Source organism: Trichechus manatus, unplaced genomic scaffold, assembly GCF_000243295.1.
Source record: "Trichechus manatus latirostris isolate Lorelei unplaced genomic scaffold, TriManLat1.0 scaffold00166, whole genome shotgun sequence".
In the NCBI taxonomy this organism is placed as follows: Eukaryota; Metazoa; Chordata; class Mammalia; order Sirenia; family Trichechidae; genus Trichechus; species Trichechus manatus.
In genome coordinates this window covers 5,255,099-5,273,695 of record NW_004444102.1, presented here as the reverse complement: position 1 = coordinate 5,273,695, position 18,597 = coordinate 5,255,099, and the positions used below count along the sequence as shown (strand labels likewise).

Here is an 18,597-nt window from a genome sequence, read left to right as displayed (position 1 = left end):
ACAGGTCAACCTTGTGGGCACAGAGCCTGGGTGATGTGAATGCACAGGTCAACCTTGTGGGCACAGAGCCTGGGTGATGTGAATGCACAGTTGTTCCATGTGGCCACAGAGCCTGGCAGCCTGACGAACAGACAAGTCATGTCCCCGGGGCATCTAGAGAGTTTTCTTTAAAATCTACAGAACTTGTTTTGGCGGCATAGTATTTCTTTTTAATAAAACCTATTCAAGTAACCAGGCTGTTCTGTTCATATTGACTCAGGGAATACATGTTATAACCAAAAATAGAAAATTTCAAAAAAGTTAAAGCAGCCCCTTGTGTTGTGTTTCTGTGCCTGTGTCTTCAGGGAACACAAAGGGCTCACAATGTAGCCTAAGATTGGAACAATATTATAAGGATGCAAGATTGTCCCCAAAGTTGAAGGACAGACCTGAAAGTTCCCAGTGGCCCAGCAGGCATCCTGGTTCCAGAGAGCTCTTCACATCCCCTCAAGTGAGCACCCTGCCCAGCCCGTGTCCAGTGAGACCTTCCTCTCAACAACGGTCCCCCCTCTTCTGTGCTTCAATTGCTCCAAGGAAAGTGATGCTTCTCTGCACACCTGAATGCTGTTTGGTCCCTGTTTTAGGCTGTGTTCTCAGAGGAGCAAAACCAGTGATATGTATATATAGATACAGAGAGAGAGGTTTACTTCCTGGAAATGGTTCACACAATTGTGAGGGCTGGTAAGTCCCAAATTCATGGGTCACGTGGGAGGCTGGGTGCTTCTCCTGATTGACGTGTTTGCAACAGCTGACAAACCCAAAATCTGCAGGTCTGCTGGCAGGCTGCTGGCTCACAGGTTTGCAGGAACTGGTGAACCCAAAATGTGCACGTCAGGTGGCTCACTGAAGGCTTCTCCAAGAACCAGAGATGAAGCCGTGAGACGAGCGCAGGATCAAGAGAAAGAGCGAGCGAGAGCTTTGCCAGAACACCCGTGTTTACTGGATGCGGGCTACGCCCCCAAGGAAACGCTCCTTCCAACTGATTGGCTGCTCACATCAGATCCCAGAATGAGGATGATTGCATAATGTCAGCCAAACCACTGACAAACACACCGTAGCCAAGCTGACACATAACATTACCCATCACAGTCCCCATTCAATCCACTCTGTGTCAACTTCCCCTTACCTCATTACAGGACTTCATAAACCCCAAGAGCGATACTAGAGCCTGGATACCCAGCTGGGTAGAGAGGTGAGGAAGGGGAAGTCCCACATCTGTTCTTGGGTGGGGTGAGCCGCCTAAGTTTGAGAAAATCCTCCTTCTAGTCCTTTCCCACCCAGCCCCATCTTATCAGCCTAGATGAAGTGCCCCTAGGAGCACCACTCCCCAGCACACGGGGTAAAGCTGTGCAGTTAACTCCCAGGAGGAAACCGCTCAACTAAAGCCTGTGAAACTCCTAAGTCGCACCCAGTGTCTGCCTCTTTCACTTCTCACAGACCAGTTACCATCAGCTTGGACTATCTTGGTCTCATACGGATGCACACCATTTTTTAGCTTGGCTCTCATTTGCCCTTTTTGTTTACTTCAAGAAACTCTCCTGTTCTCTCAATAGAATCCTACAAATAATCAGTTGCATCAGGAAACCCACAACAAATTTTTAAGGTACCCTTGAGTGCCCTTTATAAAACTGTCTTTAGAATTCAAGTTTGAGGAAAATATATATATAGAAATCGGGGTCTTCTTGTATTGAAATTTGAAACAAGCAGAAAAATTTATTGCTCTTAGGTTGGTTGATCCTACAAATCTTGATTGATGTTTAATGCAGCCTAGAAGCAAAATAGAAAGTGGATATGCTTTAATACAATTAGAACCGTGGAAATGTTCAAACTTAAGGAAATAGAGTTTAGGTAATTTCTAGGTGACTATTGATAATTCTCAAGGGAGTTACTAAACCATCCCTCCTTCTGCAAACCAAATGCTGGGATTCCGAATGGTCCCTTCCTGGGCCTGTCTCCTTCACAGGCGCATACCCTCCTCAGGTACCTTACTCACCTCCCCGAGCCTCACTTAGCATATACGCTAATGACTGCTGGATTTATTTCTCCTGCCTGACCTCTTTGTGTCATTCAGACCCTCACCATAGGCCATCTGGTCTTTGGACATTTTCACCTGGTATCTCTCAGAGTCACCTGAAACTCAGCATCCACAACTGAAGCCATTGTTTTCCAAAGACCCACTTCCTCTTCCTATGCTCCTCAGCTCATCAAATGGTAAAACTCTCAGTCCAAATCACACCATTCTCCTGCTCTGCTCCGTGCAACCCAGCCATAATACTGGACGATTTACGTTTCCTCTGGGCCTTAGCTCGGCTAATTGCTTCAGCTTTATCTCACCAGGGAGCCTTCCCGACTAGTCCAGGCTGGGTCAGGTCTCTCTGCTTTGTCCTCTCAAAGCTCTTCCCTGCTGACCCACAGCAAGAACCCTCCCTGCTTTGTTCATTGCCGTTTTTAGCTTGGCTCTTATTTGCCCTTTTTGTTTAACATAGTGCCGGAACACACCATACATGTAATAAAAACGTCTCCACTAACTGACTGGCACCGGGTCCTTCCGGCTCCGCTTTCTGAACAACTCCTGGAAACACCATGCATTTCATGCCATCGCGTCTTCTCTCTCTGGGTCACGCCTCACATCTCTTCATTCTCTTCTCCACACCGCAGCCACAGTGGTCTCTCATAAACGCACTTCTGATCACATGAGCCTCCACTGCCTTCAAGGTAAGATCTAAGCCTCTGAGCAGGCCTACAAGTCCTTTCCTGGTTTGGCCCTGCTTCCTCCCGCCCGCCCCACCTCTCACCCCTCCCTGCCCCACACTGTCCACACTCCCTCCGACCTGCGACCTGCATTTCCTGTGCTCTCACGCCAGCACAAATACCTGACTTTCTTCAGGAGTCCTGGGCTGGCTGTCCCACCTGGTCAGTGCACACTCACTGAAGGGATCCGATGCTCCCTTAGGGGGGCGGCCCTGGTCTACAGCTGCCGACCTGCTTAATTGCTAATAGCTCCTCCCCTCACTCTCAAAGGCATCCTGGTTTGGACAACAAATCACCTGGTCACTCTAACAAGGTCTAACAATTGTCCAGTTGTCTGTTTCCCCCTTAGACAGTAAATTCCACAAGGGCAAAACCTATCTGTCTTATTCACAATAGCTTCCGGCACAGGGTCTAGCACAAAGAAGACACTATTTTTGTTAAATAAACAAATATACTTATGTACTGTTAGGCACGTACTCTTATTAGCATATTTATTTGGTTCCAGGATTTGCTATTGAAAACAAAAAATGATGGCCAAAAAAACTCAAAGATTATGTATTTCAGCAAATGATTTTAAATACATATTGTTGAAGAGATTTTGAGATTTTCAAGTTTGACTTCATACACAGACATATATATGCGCGATCCTCGTGCACGAGAGAACAGCTATTATTTTGACACGTTCACTTCCAGCGACTGTCCCATCAGGGATGACACATTTGTAAGGAGCCAGCCACGCACCTGCCCTTAGCCTGTGGCCAGAGGTACGTGCTCAGACCAGGCGGCCAATCAGGTGTACGGTCAACAGCTAGGGAACTGGTTTTCTTACTGTGAAGCAAAAGGCCCGTTTGCCAACCAGTACTGGAATCAGACACATTGGGCTTTACTAAAGTTAAAAAAAAAAAAAACTGTCCTTTAGAAAACGTTTTGCTAAAGAGACTTACATCAGACAGCATCGGTTCATCAAGTTCTTCCACTCTGCTCAAGTTAGGAGCGCCGTACCGATCGCTAATTTCAGCTAGGGTTTTGCCTAAGTCTGCTGCTGCTTCCTACAAATATAAAGTTGATTTTTACCTTTAAATGACTCCAAAATTAATCCATTACTTTCCTTTTGATTTTGATAAGAAATTTCTGAACTGCAATGTCAAATTCAACATCATTAATGGAATGAACTGATGTCTATTGATGACAAGAGAATTCTAGGAATAAATGTTAAAACTTCTTAAAGGACATTTGGAAATTTTAAATACAGAAGTATTTCTGTGGTCAATCTCTCAGGACGTTCTGGCTTTTAAAAATACAACACAAACTGAATTATCTAATTTTTATCCACTTTGAGATATTGTTTCAAAGCACATCAGATTAGTGACTTGTTATTACTGGAATATATATCTGGACTATCCATTCTTATAATATTCTTATTATAAATTTTAAAATATTCTTATTATAAATTTAGCTACTAATGCATCAAAATTAAGCTTTAATTTCCAAGAGGACTCATTTCACATAGCACAGAATAATTTTTTATTCTCACCTCTGAATGTGAAGTATCTTCACTCTTCATCATATTTTCCATATTCATTCTCATTTCCTATAATACATTAAAATGAAGAAAATAGTTAGAACGTACTTTTAATTTTGATTCCACATTTAATTTGCAAGCATTCATATTTCTACGTAATCTGTGATTAATTTAACAGGAAAAATGCTATATTTCTTAAGAAGTGATCGGAATACACTTAATACAAAACTGCAATCCCCATCTCATGTGATATTCTGTCCTAACGGAAGATGAGCACCTGGATTCTGGCCTCACTACAATAACATAAGCGGCAAGATTCCTCTTGTTCCAAAGGAATGTTTCTTGTCAGTAGTCACTGGCAATTTTTAATGAGAATTACACTATTCATTTAAAGTGATTAATTTGCTATATTGCTACATACCATTCATATGAATATTTTCATCTAGAAAAAAGAAATTTTTTTAATTCCTATAATTTATTTTGCCGTCTTTCTCAGTTTCAAACATATTTTGGCCACACACAGAATATATAATATGCTCTAGCATCTAGCACACTTGTTAAATCCTATTTACCAGATAAATTTATCCAAATATCTCTTAGTGAATGGATATAATGATGCAGAAACATTAATTTGCATTAACAACCTGCAGGAGAAGTTCCTATGAGGGAGACCCACCTGGCTTATTCTGCTGAGAAAACACTTTGATAAGCCTGCTTGGGGTGGGAGTTGACATACCTTGAGGAAGAAGAGGAACAGGCAGGTATTCAAGAAGGAAAAAAAGAATCCAAGGGGGAATTTTCTAGAGAAATTCTAGGAGCTATGGAATCTGATCCCTCTGAAGTAAAATCTTCAGCAAAGAGCACAAGAAAATAAAAGTGCCTGGCACGTGTGCCGGGGTCCCTGAGATCACCCGGGGTTTGGAGCACTCACAGGACTCAGCATATAATTATACTCACAGCTATGCTTTATTACAGTGAAAAGATACAAGGCAAGATGGGCAAAGGGCAAAGGCACACCGGGCAAAATCCAGAGGAAACCAGGCACAAGCTTCTAACAGTCCTCTCCCTGTGGAGTCACACAAAACCGAAAAACCAAACCCGTTGCTGTCGAGTCGATTCCAACTCATAGTCACCCTACAGGACAGAGTAGAACAGCCCCACAGGGTTGTGGAGCGACATAAGATGTGTTTAATTCCTCCAGCATCGAATCATGACAACACACATGAAGTGCCATCTACCAGGAAAGCTCAAAAGAGACTCAGAGCCCAAGGTTTTTATTGCGGGCTGGTCACGTAGGCACCCTCACCTAGCACGTTCCAAAATCCCAGACTCCCAGAAGGAAAGCAGGTGTTCAGCATAAAGCACACGTCTGCACAAACAGTTGAGGCACAGTGAGCCGCTTATCCAGGAGGGGTGAGAACACCCCCAAAATCCAAGTTCTCAGACACTGGCCAAGAGTCAACCTAGCAAGCAGACCTTTCTACGGGGAGCAATCTCAGGCCTGCTGTGTTAACTTTTTCTGCACAGAATGACCACATTATAGAAATTATTGAAGGAATTAAGAGGAACATACTACTTAATGCAAGACCCAAACAGAGCTACTTTCTGTGTTACATAAGTATCAGTTTTTCCTTTACCCATTTGATGTCAGGACCAGAGGTGAATACATACAGCCTGTATGGAGTCAGGTTTCTACTCCAGAGATCACTGCCTTCTTGATGTATTCTAGTTTTTCTCCTTTCATTTTAGATCGCCGATTCTTAGTTGAGGAGAGGGGCTATGTACTTATCTGCAGATGTATGTGGGTATACCCATGTACCCTATTACACTTAGCCCAGGGTAACGTTAGCATCTGTACTTTGCTAACAACACAGAGGGCTCTGACTTATCCTTTCAAATCTCATCTTGCTTAATTCAATTCACTCTTGCAAAGTTTTAAAAATGCTATACACATACAATATGAAATATCCAGTTGAAAAGTAGACTCAGTCATCCATAAGTTTGGTCTGTATGACACCTAATGTTTTTGGATACCAGGAAACACTAGTCATACCAGAGGCTTGACATTGTACAGACATGTTCAATGGAGGTGAGATTTTTAAAAATAAGTTACTGTATAGTTAATTTTAATGAAAGACACAAATATCCACATAAAAGCATTTTAAAGTGTAAATTATTGTTGATACATCTAACATAATCTGCAACATCAGCTACTGAAACTAGGAACAACTAGCTCTTGATTGAAATGTTCCTAATATCACTATTAGAGAACTGGACTGCTCGCAAAGCAGTTTCACATACATGACTTATTTGATCCTCATAACCAGTGAGATATAGCTAATAATATACTGCTGTCCCTACATTTCAAACAGGTAAAAAGGCTTTTTAAGTCACACAGCTGAAGTATGTGGCAGGTCCTTAGACTCAATTCCATGATCTTTCTGCTATTATAGCTGGGAGAAATAATCTGAGGGCTCTAAAGAGTTTTAAATAAAACAGACATACAATCAACTTCAAATTACCTTCTCTAATTGATCTGGAGTTCTCTGTAGTTCTTCTACTCTCCGTCTCTCTTTTTCTTGCATTTCCAACTCTAGCTGAAACTCCAGCTGTTGCTAAATATTTAGAAATATGTAAGTTTTATTAAAGGCAGATGAACTGAAACGAGTTGACTCTGTCACTCTAAGCATCCCTGGGTAATTAAGTTTATGTTGTCGTTGTTGGGTGCCATAAAGTGGCTTTTGAACTGATAGCAACCCCATGACAGAGCAGAACTGACCCAGAGGGTTTTCTTGGCTGTGATCTTTACGGAAACAGATCACCAGGTCTTTCCCCGGCAGAGCCGCTGGGTGGGTTCGAACCTCCAACCTTTGGGTTAGTAGTCAAGCACTTAACCGTTTGCACCACCAGGGCTTATACCCAAAACCAAAAACCCTTTGCCATCGAGTAGATGCCAACTCATAGTGGTCCTATAGGACAGAGCAGAACTGCTCCATAGCGTTTCCAAGACTATAATCTTTATGGCAGCCAACTGCCACATCTTCCTCCCACAGAGTGGCTAGTGGGTTTGAACCGCCAACCTTTTGATTAGCAGCTGAGCACTTAACCACTGCACCACCAAGGCTCCTCCAGGGCTTATAGCTACCTAAAATTCAGAAATGTACAAAAATAAATGGTCGTCTAACAGTTTAACTTCTATCAATATTTCCTGAAGTATAAAATAAAAAAAAGGAAGCTCCCTTAATTGCTAATTGTAGAAAAGCAAAATTTGTACAAAATCAAGTCATTTTCTGTCCTAGAAGCTCCAAATTAAATAGCAGTAACTTCTTCAGATAAAATCTCTTTAAGCACAGACGGGTCTTCATAGAGCCCAATGTTGGTGTTAGAACTGTGTGTGAGAAAATCTTAAGTATATTATCTAACGCCATGGATAATCAATAATATATTTGATCCTAACTCAACATATATGTCACACTAGAGTAGGGGTCAGCAAACTAAGGCCCACATGCCAAATCTGGCCCCCCCACCTATTTCTGTACAGCCTATTAGCTAAGAATGTTTTGTATATTTTTAAATGGTTGAAGAAAATCAAAAGAATAACAATATTTCATTACACATGAAAATCATATGAAATTCAAATTTCAGTGTCCGTAAAGCACAGCCACGTTCATCACTTGGGTTCTGTCTGTGTCTGTTCTCACGCTACAACAAAGCTCAGTGGCTGCAGCAGAGACCGGATGTGGTACGCTTGTCACCTTGCACAGCTGTCGGCACGCTACAAATCACAGGGACATGGTCACAATGCACGTGTTTGTACAGGCATCATCGCCCTACCACATTTTACTATTATTATTATCAGTGTATGTTCATCAGTTAAAGCAAGAAAAGAAGTGGACTTTAAATGTCGTGCTTTTAAGACACAGTGCAGCGTGGGTGGATTATTTTGCTATCAAATGCAATGGCAAAGTATGGTATTTATTATGCAATGACACTGTGCAATACAATAAATATCAGCATTACCAAACTAAGCACTTATGACAATAATTCTACATACAGGAAAGCAACAGCCAGAAAAATTAGAAAATTTATAACAGTGTATCTCATCACAGCAGAATTTCTTCAGAAAAATAAAATGAGGCTGCAACAAAGGTGTGTCTCCAACTGACACATTCGTTAGCCAAGCAAGGAAGACCATTTGCCCGTGGTGAGTTAATTAAACATGCTTGATTGCAGCAACCCCAGAAATGCATCCAGAGAAAGTAAACGTGTTTGAGGTGATTAGCCTCTTGGTGAGAACAGCTGAAGCTGACCACATTGAGAGCGAAATCAATACAGTCTATTAAAAAACAAAGCAAATGATTCTGAGTGGTTTTCCTTGGCCCCTGATGAGCCAACAGATGTTGCCAACACTGCTCAGATGTTTACTCCAGGAGTCGATGCTGAGTTTGAAGTGACTAAAGAATTAGCCTCTATGAATAGTCTTCATCGAACAACTACAGGCGAGAATATTTTCAAAGTTGAGAAACACTGATTCGGTACAACCTGAAGTGAAATCTGCTAAGACGTGTTATAACTAATGGTGGTAAAAATATATGTGAAACATAAAAAGACTTAGCTGGACATATTTTAAAAGCTTGAAGGGTCTATTAACCTCTGTGAATAGTCACTGTATTATTCAACAGCAGCTAATATGTAGAAAATATTTGAATCTCTCATGGATTATTAATCCAGTAGTGTCAACAGTGACCTTATGGATTTACCCATCATTAGTTCCATGAATTTTTGTCAGAAATAAAAGCTGAATATAACCTGACTTGCCCCACCACACAGCAGTTCCACAGCTTAACAGTGGCGATGTATTATTGTAAATTTGTTGGCCAAGACACAGATTTTTTGAATGAGAAGAACCACTCTCAACCACTATTATTGAACACTAAATGGTTGTGGAAATTAGATTTCGCTCTAGGCTTGACAATGTTTCCTAATCAATTGCAAAGCATCGCTATATTGCAATAAAGTCATGTCAACAACTAGTGTTGTCTGAGTCACAAGTAATGTCACGCTGTTTTATGTACTTTCTGTGCTGTCAACAGTTAAAACAAGAAACTAGATCTTCACTCCACACAAATTTGCAGTGGATATATTTTCCGAGCTCAAACTTTAGAGTGTTCTAGACCTTGATGTAAGTGCAAAAGAAATTTCTATATTTCAAAATCCATTTAACTGTGCAGTTGAGAAGCTTCCACCACCTTCAATTGGAAGTGATTAATCTACAAGGTAATGGCATGATAAAAGGCAAATATCAACAAAAGAATCTAATAGAATTTCACAAATGCCTTCCAGGAGATGAATATGTTCAATTAAAATTAAATGCATATAGATTCATATCAATATTTGGCAGTGCCATCTGTGTGAAAAGACATTATCAAGGATGAAATGCATAAAATCTCATTAGAGATCAGCATTAATAGCTAAATATTTTCAACCGATTTTGACACTAGGGAACACTAACTTTGAACTCCGATTAAGTGAAATGTTATCAAAAAAAAAAAAAAGAATTTCATTTTCCCCATAGTAAACCTGTACTACAAAAAATGTATGCAATAATTATCATTACTATTATTATCAGAATTTTAATTCCATCACAACACTTCTATGGAAATGTGTTTTCTGTCTTGCTATATAAGTACCTACATAACAGCCTCAGTTTTGCTGCTTGGTCTGTAAAGCTTAAAATATTTACTATCTGGCACTTTACAGAGTTTCCCAACCTCTATACTAGAAAATCATTTCTCACCACCTGTCTGGCACCATCCTACAGACAAGCTAAGGTCATCCCACTAAAAGTATTTTTTAAATAATACATTTTTAAAAAAGAGATTATAAGTGACTAATATTTATTCAAAAAAGGTTTTTAAAGGTAATTTCTTGGTTTTTGTAACTGTACATTATCCCATTAAGACAAATGTGTGAGGTAGGAAGCTGAAATGTTGACGCAGTACCATTTCAATCAACTTTCAGACAGTGGTCAAGGAAGTGAAATAACTCTATCTCTCAACAATCATACAAAGCACAGTTGTCAAACAGCAACCAGATGGGTTAGCATAACCAGTTTCTTAATGTTTTCAGGAAATTTTCAAAACTCAATTCCTTCCTTTATGAGCAAAGCCATTAGAAAATCATTCAAAAATATATATTAAGTTTTTACTTCAAAAACTAAGCTCTTAAATAGAAAATGGCAATAAAAATACTTCCCTTTTCAGAAGCAACTAGGCTTGCTGGAAAACCCAAAAAAATGTCAAGACATTTCAAGTCAGCAATACAGACTGCGAGGACAACTGCTCTCGAGGCCAGCAGGGGGTGACCACAGTCATGAACCTGCGGCTCACAGGACTCGGGGTGCCCCAAGAGGCCTGTTTCTCTCCATTCCAGGCTCACTCTCTCTTACACTCTTTTCTGTCAGTGCTTCTCTCCACATGCCCCTTCTCCTCCTCCCGTCAATTTTTCCAATCAATCCATTTTTTAACTGGTCTGGCCAAAAAATCTTCTCCAGAGTATTATTATCTTCCATGCCCTGGCTGCATAGTGATTAAGTGCTGTGGCTGCTAACCAGACTCGGCAGTTCAAATCCACCAGGCCCTCCTTAGAAACTCTATATGGCAGTTCTACAGGGTCGCTATGGGTCGGGACCGACTCGACGGCAACCGGTTTTCCATGCCCAATACAATGTTTAGGGTTCAGTGCACAGTGGATCACTCCATAGTTATCAACACGTTATGGCTATCTCTAGTATTGCCGAACTTCATGTAAGTAAGATAAAGTAGATGAGTTCCAAGAAAGCTAAGTATCCCCCTATTTGTGATGTAACTGTATTGGGGAAGAAAAATGGCTGAGTTCTCCTTATTCTGATAGAAAGGAGGATAGACACCAGGGATAGGATCTGGTACTAGAGGAAGAGTGACCCTCACTCAAAGCGTGGTGCTGCTGCAGCAGACAGCTTGTCTGTTTGGGTGACAGTCTGACACCCAACTCAACACTCTGCAATGTCCCCTCAAGAATAAGCTGAAAGGAAAATAAGCTAAAATTACTGAAAATGACAGCTCAGAGGCAGTAAAGTGTTCAACAACCATATCTATCTAGGGGTAGCACCCTCAGATGCCTAGAATTTTTCACCTTGGTCTCAAGGATGGGAGATTAGGCATAAAAATTATAATTTTTTAAGTTTGGTAAAATATATATAACAAAAACCTGCCATTTAGCCATATTTAAGTGTATGATTCAGTGATATTATTCATATCCATCACACTGTACAACTATCATCGTTTCCAGAAGATTTTCATCACCTCAAATAGAAACTCAATATCCCTTGAATAAATAACTCCCCATGCTCCCCTCCCCCCAGCCCCAGGTAACCACTAACCTACTTTCTGTCGCTATCCATTTGCCTATTCTAGATATTTCACAGAAATAGGATCACACACTATTTGTCCTTTTGTGTCTGACTTACTTCACTCGGCAGAATGTTTTCAAGGTTCATCCATGTCATAGCATGGATCAGAACTTCATTTCTCTTCGTAGCTGAGTAATATTCCATTGTACGCGTAGATCACATTTTGTTTATCCATTCATCTGTTGATGGACACTGGCAGGGAAGCTATTTGCCAGGCCTATATTTTCCTTTTTACCCACACAGCCAAAGAGGTTTCTTTCCCTTTCTTAAATGGGTAGACTCAAGTCTAGATTAGTCAAGGACTTACCTTGGAAGAACTATAGAGGTGGCTTAAATTTAGTTCAAAAGCTCTCTCTAAATTAAATTGGTCCAGAAGCCGGTCCAGAAGCCACTCCAGAACTTTTCTAACTTATACTCCATGATCCATCCCTTCAGCCATTCTCTTACCAACACATTCAGCTCCCCAATCCTGTTACTCAAACCTACTTGGGTCAAAGTGTCTGCCTCATCTACATCTTCAGTCAAGTCCTAAGTCTAGGTGGAGAAAATCACACAATCACACACGCAAACCAAATGGCACCACTATGAATGCTTGGTCTCCAAGCAGATGAGGGCTCTGAGTACTGCCAAGGAAAGCTAAGTTTCCCTGGTCAACTCTCTCTTGCATTCTCGTTTCAAACTTTCACTACTCTGCCCACACCTCCTACCTTACTACCTCATTCTTGACAGATGATCATGGTCCCTACTTCATAAAGAAGATAGAAACCATCATACAGAAACTGCTTCCAACTTCATGCCATAAAACCTACACACTACACATACCTACACCATCCTCTCCCTTTCTCCCTGTTACAGTCAAAGAAGTGCCCTTCCACCTGCCTCACCTATGTTCCAGACCCCATCTCCTCTTGTCTCCATTGAAAGCTGACTCCATAAATCATCCCCTTTAATGTCAATCACCTACCTCTACTGTATTCCTTTAAAAATAAACAAACAAAAAAACTCTCCTCAGAAAACCTTCTTAAAAGTACTGTCTTACACCCACCATCTCCCCTGCTTGCCCACCCATCCCCAAGGCCACCAGTGGCCCTGAGTGAGCACTGTCCAGTCCTGTTCTTACTCGACCGTCAGCAGACATGTCCACCACTCATGTCCCACTGGCACACTCTCTCCCCAGGCGTCCGTGACAGCACTCTCTGGTTTTCCTCCTACCCCGTTGCTGCTTTTTCTCAAGCAAAGAAAGCACGCGCAGACGTAAAGCTAAAGACAGAGCCACCACTAAGCAAGCAACCAGGGACAGGTAGCCTTTCAAAGTCTGGGTATAGCATGCCAAGACTGAAAGCCCTAATTCCCCAGCCACCTGTGAACTCATCTTACTTGTCTCACCTGCTGAAACATGAGCTCCTCTGCTTTCAGCCTCTCCAGCATCTCCTGTTCCAACAGAGCTAATTCTCTTTCATGCTCCAACTCAGCCATTTCCTTTGCTTTCTAGCATTGTTTAAAAGCAATATCACAGGATTAATAAAAGAAAAAACAGTTTGTAAAAACATTTTTGAAAGCATTTAAGTTACCAACAATAGGGAAAGCATTAAGCAAATTAGTCTATTCATTTGGAAAATATATAATTACTTGGGGAGATGTGTATTTTATTTGAACAAAGAGCATAAAATTAAAATTATACACTAACTATGATCACAAGGAGGTAAAAAAGTCTAACAGTCAAATGTGTAGGAAAAAAGACTAGATGAAAATATATAAAAATACAAATAGAGGTCTCTTTGGTATTGTTTTTGTTTTTCATGTTGTCTAAGTTTTTGTATAATGAACATATCATTTTAATAATGGAAAGATGAAATAATACTGAACTTTAAAAAAAGTAGACAAGCTGAACCAGTGATTTTACTCTTCTAATTTTCTAAAACGAAAGCCATACTTACCAGTTTTTCCAGGGTCACATTTTCCTTATACTTGTAAATCCACAATGCCAAATATTCTAGTGGATCTGCTGGGTGCATTCTCGCCACTTCTGCAAGACCCTGAGTGAGACATGTCCCAAGGTGTTTTTGAAGATAGAGCGACTCCATCTCTAACTCCTAAATATAAACGCCTAAAAAATAAAACTTTTGCATTAGTGCAGGAAATTTCCAATTAAGTCACCAAACAAAAAAGCCCACGGCCATCAAGTCGATTCTGACCAAGGCTGTAAATCTCTATGGGAACAGATTGCCACATCTTTCTCCCGCGGAGCTGTTGGTGGTTTCAAACTGCCGACCTTTTAGTTAGCAGTCAGTTGCTTTAACCACTGCACCACCAGGGCTCCAATTAAGGCACAGTAAGAGTAAAGTCCAGTAGGCCAACAATGTACTATACTCTATCACCAGTCATTGATGCCTGCCATCAGAGATGTTACAAGCAAGCTGGCCTCAGGAAATTTCTAACAGTTTCCAAAGAGTTTCTACAGAAGTCACTACAACTAAAATACTTTCAAAATCCTGATGAGCCCTCAAGCCCAAGACAGCAAAAAGGGATATTGATTATTGCAATTATTACTGACTGCAAGAAGACTATATGCCAAGCAATGCAATGTCTCACTTAATCCTCAAAACATATCTGAAAAGTGGGTCTCGCTATCCCTGTTGTGCAGACGAAGAAACCCAGACACAAAGAGCTTAAGTCAACAGTCCAAGACTGAAGAGCCGGCACATAGTAGAGGTGAGATTTGTACCTGCAAGGTATAGAATCACCTTGCAATTTGGCCTTTGTTCTGGGTTCTTGAGTGCCAGACCACACCTGAGGCTAATGAGTGGGGCCTGATCAGACCAAGAGGGACCACCTTGGGGTCTGATGTTGACTGAGCCTCAGGAGGCATGATACAATCTATCATGGCCCCTGGGGGAGGCTGTTAAGGGTCCTGAACTGGAAGGCTCAGATGAGCTTCCTGGTTGGTGACCATGCATGGGAGAGGGTAACACGTTCCTTTTCGGGACAGAAGCTTCACTCTGTGACCCCCCTCCAAGACCTCACCTTATGTGTCTCTTCATTTGTATCCTCTTTGGTTGTAGTAAATCTGTAGTTGCAAGTATGGTATACTCACCATGAGATTCTTTGAACCGTTCTAGCAAATTAACAAACTCAAAGGGGCAGCAAGAACCAGCAGGGGCTGGCATCTGCCTATTTGAAAGACAGTGTCTAACTTGTGGGCTCTGATCTAGTTCCAGGTGGCTAGGTATCAGAGAAGGGCTGTGTCGGCAGCTGATCTGAAGGATGGTATCCATCTAACTTGTGAGCCGTGACCCACCTCTGGGTGGATAGGATCGAAGAGAGTGTGCCACTTGGGTGGCTGGCAGGCAATGAGGATAGAGAAGTGGGAAAGAGAGGACCGGATCCATTTCCACACTTTGGGGGTTGGATTCTTACTGATCCTTACCACACAGTTAGCAGCAAAGGTGGGATTTGCTCACTTTGACCTTTGCTTAGTGCAATACCCAACTCTTGATTCCAGAGCCAGGGCGTCTACATCCTGTTGCTAGACAAATGCACCTGACATTTTACATAAAATCTCAGAAACACTGACATCCCGAGGTCCATTCATAGACCCCCCACTACTGCTCTTCTATCATGCAATGCTGGTGGGAGTGCAAAATGGTATGGTGGGAATCTGGCAGACTCTAGAACAATGACGTATGCGTCTTCCCCGTGACCCAGCAATCTCACTCTGGAATCCTAGCTCAGAGATACACCTGTCAAAATATGAAATGATGTATGCACGAGGTTATTTTGCATCACTGTTTAGAATAGCCAGACTGGAAAAGCATCCAATTATTCATCAACAGAGACTGAGGACACACAGCTACAGGATAAGTTACTACGCAGACGTAAACCATGAGGAAGGTCTCTACAACAGGGAGGGGCTGCCAGGACTTATGAGGGCATTAATAAAGCAAGGTCCAGAAAGCATATATAGCATGCTATCCTTTGTGTTAGCAACAGCAGCGGGGAAAGGAATGCATATGTGCGTAAAAATTAAAAACTCTACAAACTGAAAACAAACTGGCACAAATGAATCTAATTTGCCATAAGGTTGGCATTGGTGCCCTAACCACACAGAGAAAAGATTACAGCTGACTTTGGAACACAGTATCTTCACTGCACTTCTGTAAAGACAGAAGGAACTGCAAAGATACCGCAGCTTCATTTGAAGTGGAGTAACATGAAAGAGGAAAGGGCTCCTGCTGTTGCTCCTCAAAGATCAAAATACATGGGAGGGGGCAGTAGTACCTAAGGGGGTGGGGGAGACTAACAGTAGGGCCGGGTCTACAGTCTGCTGCATCCCATCAGTGGGACTTTGGCGAGGCTCGTCACCTCACTTGGCATCGGTTTCCTATCCAAGAAACGGAGATAATACCCATCTCACAGGGTTGTTTAAAGGAATGCTATTTTTCATATACACCAGTAGGCAGCATCTTGGATCACCAGAAGAAAGCCTCTTCCCACAGAAACAGCGGCCTCAAGCCTGGAGAAGGTGCCACAAGAGGCAGACTGAGATGCCTCGCCCAAACCTAGAAGACAGATCCAGGTAGGGCTGCCTGATTAAGCAAATAAAAATACAGGCCACCCAGTGAAATTTGAATGTCAGCTAAACACCGAAAAATTTTGTATTACACTATACGCATTTCTGTCCAGTCGAATTCCGACTCATAGCGACCCTATAGGACAGCGAAGAATTGCCCCATTGGGTTTCCAAGGAGTGGCTGGGGGAATCGAACTGCTGACCTTTGTGGTTAGCAGCAGAGATGTTAATCACTGCGCCACCACGGTACTTAAAAGTTTTTCGTTGTCTAGCTGAAATTCACATTTAATTGGGCGTCCAGTATTTTATATGGCAACTCTCCACCCAACGCACGCTCCCCGAGGACGAGGAAGAAGAGGAGGACGAAGAGCAGCCAGCAGACGGGGCCCTAGGCGCGGAACTAACCGTCACTCGGCCTTCGGGCGTCCCCTTAGTCCTACGTGGCCCGCAAGGTCTAACTGTCAGAACCGCCTCTGACCTCCGCGACCCAGCGAAGCGAGACGAACCTTTCTCGGACCACTGCGCCTGCGTTGTCGGTGCGCACACCTCACGCACGCGCCGAACTTCTGCCCGGGAGCCGCGTCCCGTCGCTAGGCAACAAGCTCGCGAGCCTCAGCAACCGGAGGGAGCGCGCCACAGAGAGGAGGGGCGCACTGGTGGGTGAGCCGAGGGCGCGCGCGAGGGGGCAGGGGGCTGGCGCGTGAGTTGGAGGGGGCGCGCGGGTGGGTGACACAGGACGCGCGCGAGGGGGCGAGGAGCGCGCCAAAAAGAGGAGGAGGTGCGCGCGCGCGCGCGCGGGGAGGGAGCCTAAGGGATGCGGGGTAGAGGCTGTGAGGAGCGGCGGAAGAGGAGGGGGACTGAGCCGAAAGGCACTGGGAGAGGAAGGGATGGCAGGCTCTGGGAGAAGCAGGGAAAGGCTACTTGCTTAGAACAGGTGCTTTCTCCAGGTGGTCAACTCCATGGCAACTGGTTTGGTTTTATGTGCTAGTCACCACGAGTCTTAGTCATCTAGTGCTGCTATAACAGAAATACCACAAGTGGATGGCTTTAACAAAGAGAAATTTATTCTCTCACAGTCCAGTAGGCTATAAGTCCAAATTCAGTGTGTCAGCTCCAGGGGAAGGCTTTCTCTGTCAGCTCTGGAGGAAAGTCCTTGTTGTCAATCCTCCCCTGGACTAGGAGCTTCTCTGCACAGGAACCCCAGGTCCAAAGGACATGCTCTGCTCCCGGCTCTGCTTTCTTGGTGGTATGAGGTTCCCATATTGTTCTGCTTGCTTCTCTCTTGTATATCTCAAAAGAGATTGGTTTAAGACACTGTCTAATCTTGTAGATTTCATCAGTATTACTGCCACTAATCCATTTTATCATATCATAGTTATAGGATTTACCATACATAGGGAAATCAGCTCAATACAAAACAGTAGACAGTCATACAATACTGGGAATCATGACCTAGCCAAGTTGACAGATATTTTGGGGGAACATAGTTCAATCCATGGCACCACAGTTAGGGCGAGTCACCATAGTTAGATTAGGTTACATGTATTATCTCTTTTGATCCTCTCTGTTTTTGAGGTACCTTTGTTATTTCTCTTCTACAGATGAGGAAACAGAAGCTCAGAGAAACTGAGTGACTTGCTGACGATTACACAAGAACCAGGACTGGCTGTTGGTCTGTCTGGTTCCAGAGCCTGTGTTCATACCGCCCTGTACACTGCCACTTAAACGGATGGTGTGATGCTTCGAACCTGTTCGTTGGAACCCCTGCTGGGAATTTGCAGTTCTTACAAGTTCCCAGGTGATGCTAATGCTGCTGGTTAGGGACCAGTTCTGAGAACCACTAGTAGAGCAGTGGTTCTCAAATGTTATTATACATAAGAATCACCTGGGGATCTTGTTAAACTGTAGATTCTGGTTCAGTATATCTGCAGTGGAAATGCAAATCCTCAGCAGTGAGTCCGCACTGTGAATGAACTGGTTCAAAGCTCTGAGTGTGACTCAGGCTACATTACCTCCAGCTATTGAAAACTGATTAATAGTAACTCAAGGGGCATCGATGGAGGTAGTTTCTTAAGTAGTAGAAAGTGGAGTATAGTATTAGGTGTTGCAGCGCCCTTGACCAGCAGTAGCTGCAGGGCCTGGTACCTTCCCTCCCTTTCCTGCCCAGGGCTTCTGGTGAAATACATAAGCCTTTGTATCTATGTCATAGGAACCCTGGTGGTGCAATGGTTAAAGCACTCGGCTGCTAGCCAAACGGTCGGCGGT

General features: G+C 42.8%; 1 protein-coding gene across 1 annotated transcript; it reads right to left on the bottom strand.

Moving 5' to 3' along the window:
• Positions 1 to 1,726: 1,726 nt before the first annotated feature.
• DYDC1 (DPY30 domain containing 1) lies at positions 1,727 to 13,846 on the bottom strand. The gene is made up of 6 exons (XM_004386530.2): positions 13,700 to 13,846; positions 13,149 to 13,250; positions 6,835 to 6,927; positions 4,325 to 4,381; positions 3,735 to 3,839; positions 1,727 to 1,806 (listed from the first exon to the last, which is right to left on the bottom strand). Exons 1-6 carry the CDS (start codon positions 13,844 to 13,846, stop codon positions 1,777 to 1,779), a joined length of 534 nt encoding a protein of 177 aa, XP_004386587.1. The 3' UTR covers positions 1,727 to 1,776.
• Positions 13,847 to 18,597: the final 4,751 nt, after the last annotated feature.

Excerpts from the sequence above, each read along its gene's own strand:
- DYDC1 (XM_004386530.2), bottom strand. The coding sequence starts at position 13,846 with ATGGAGTCGCTCTATCTTCAAAAACACCTTGGGACATGTCTCACTCAG. Across the intron at positions 13,251-13,699 it reads ATGTGACCCTGGAAAAACTG|AAAGCAAAGGAAATGGCTGA; the intron begins GTAAGTATGGCT and ends AAACAATGCTAG. Across the intron at positions 4,382-6,834 it reads CTCCAGATCAATTAGAGAAG|GAAATGAGAATGAATATGGA; the intron begins GTAATTTGAAGT and ends AATGTATTATAG.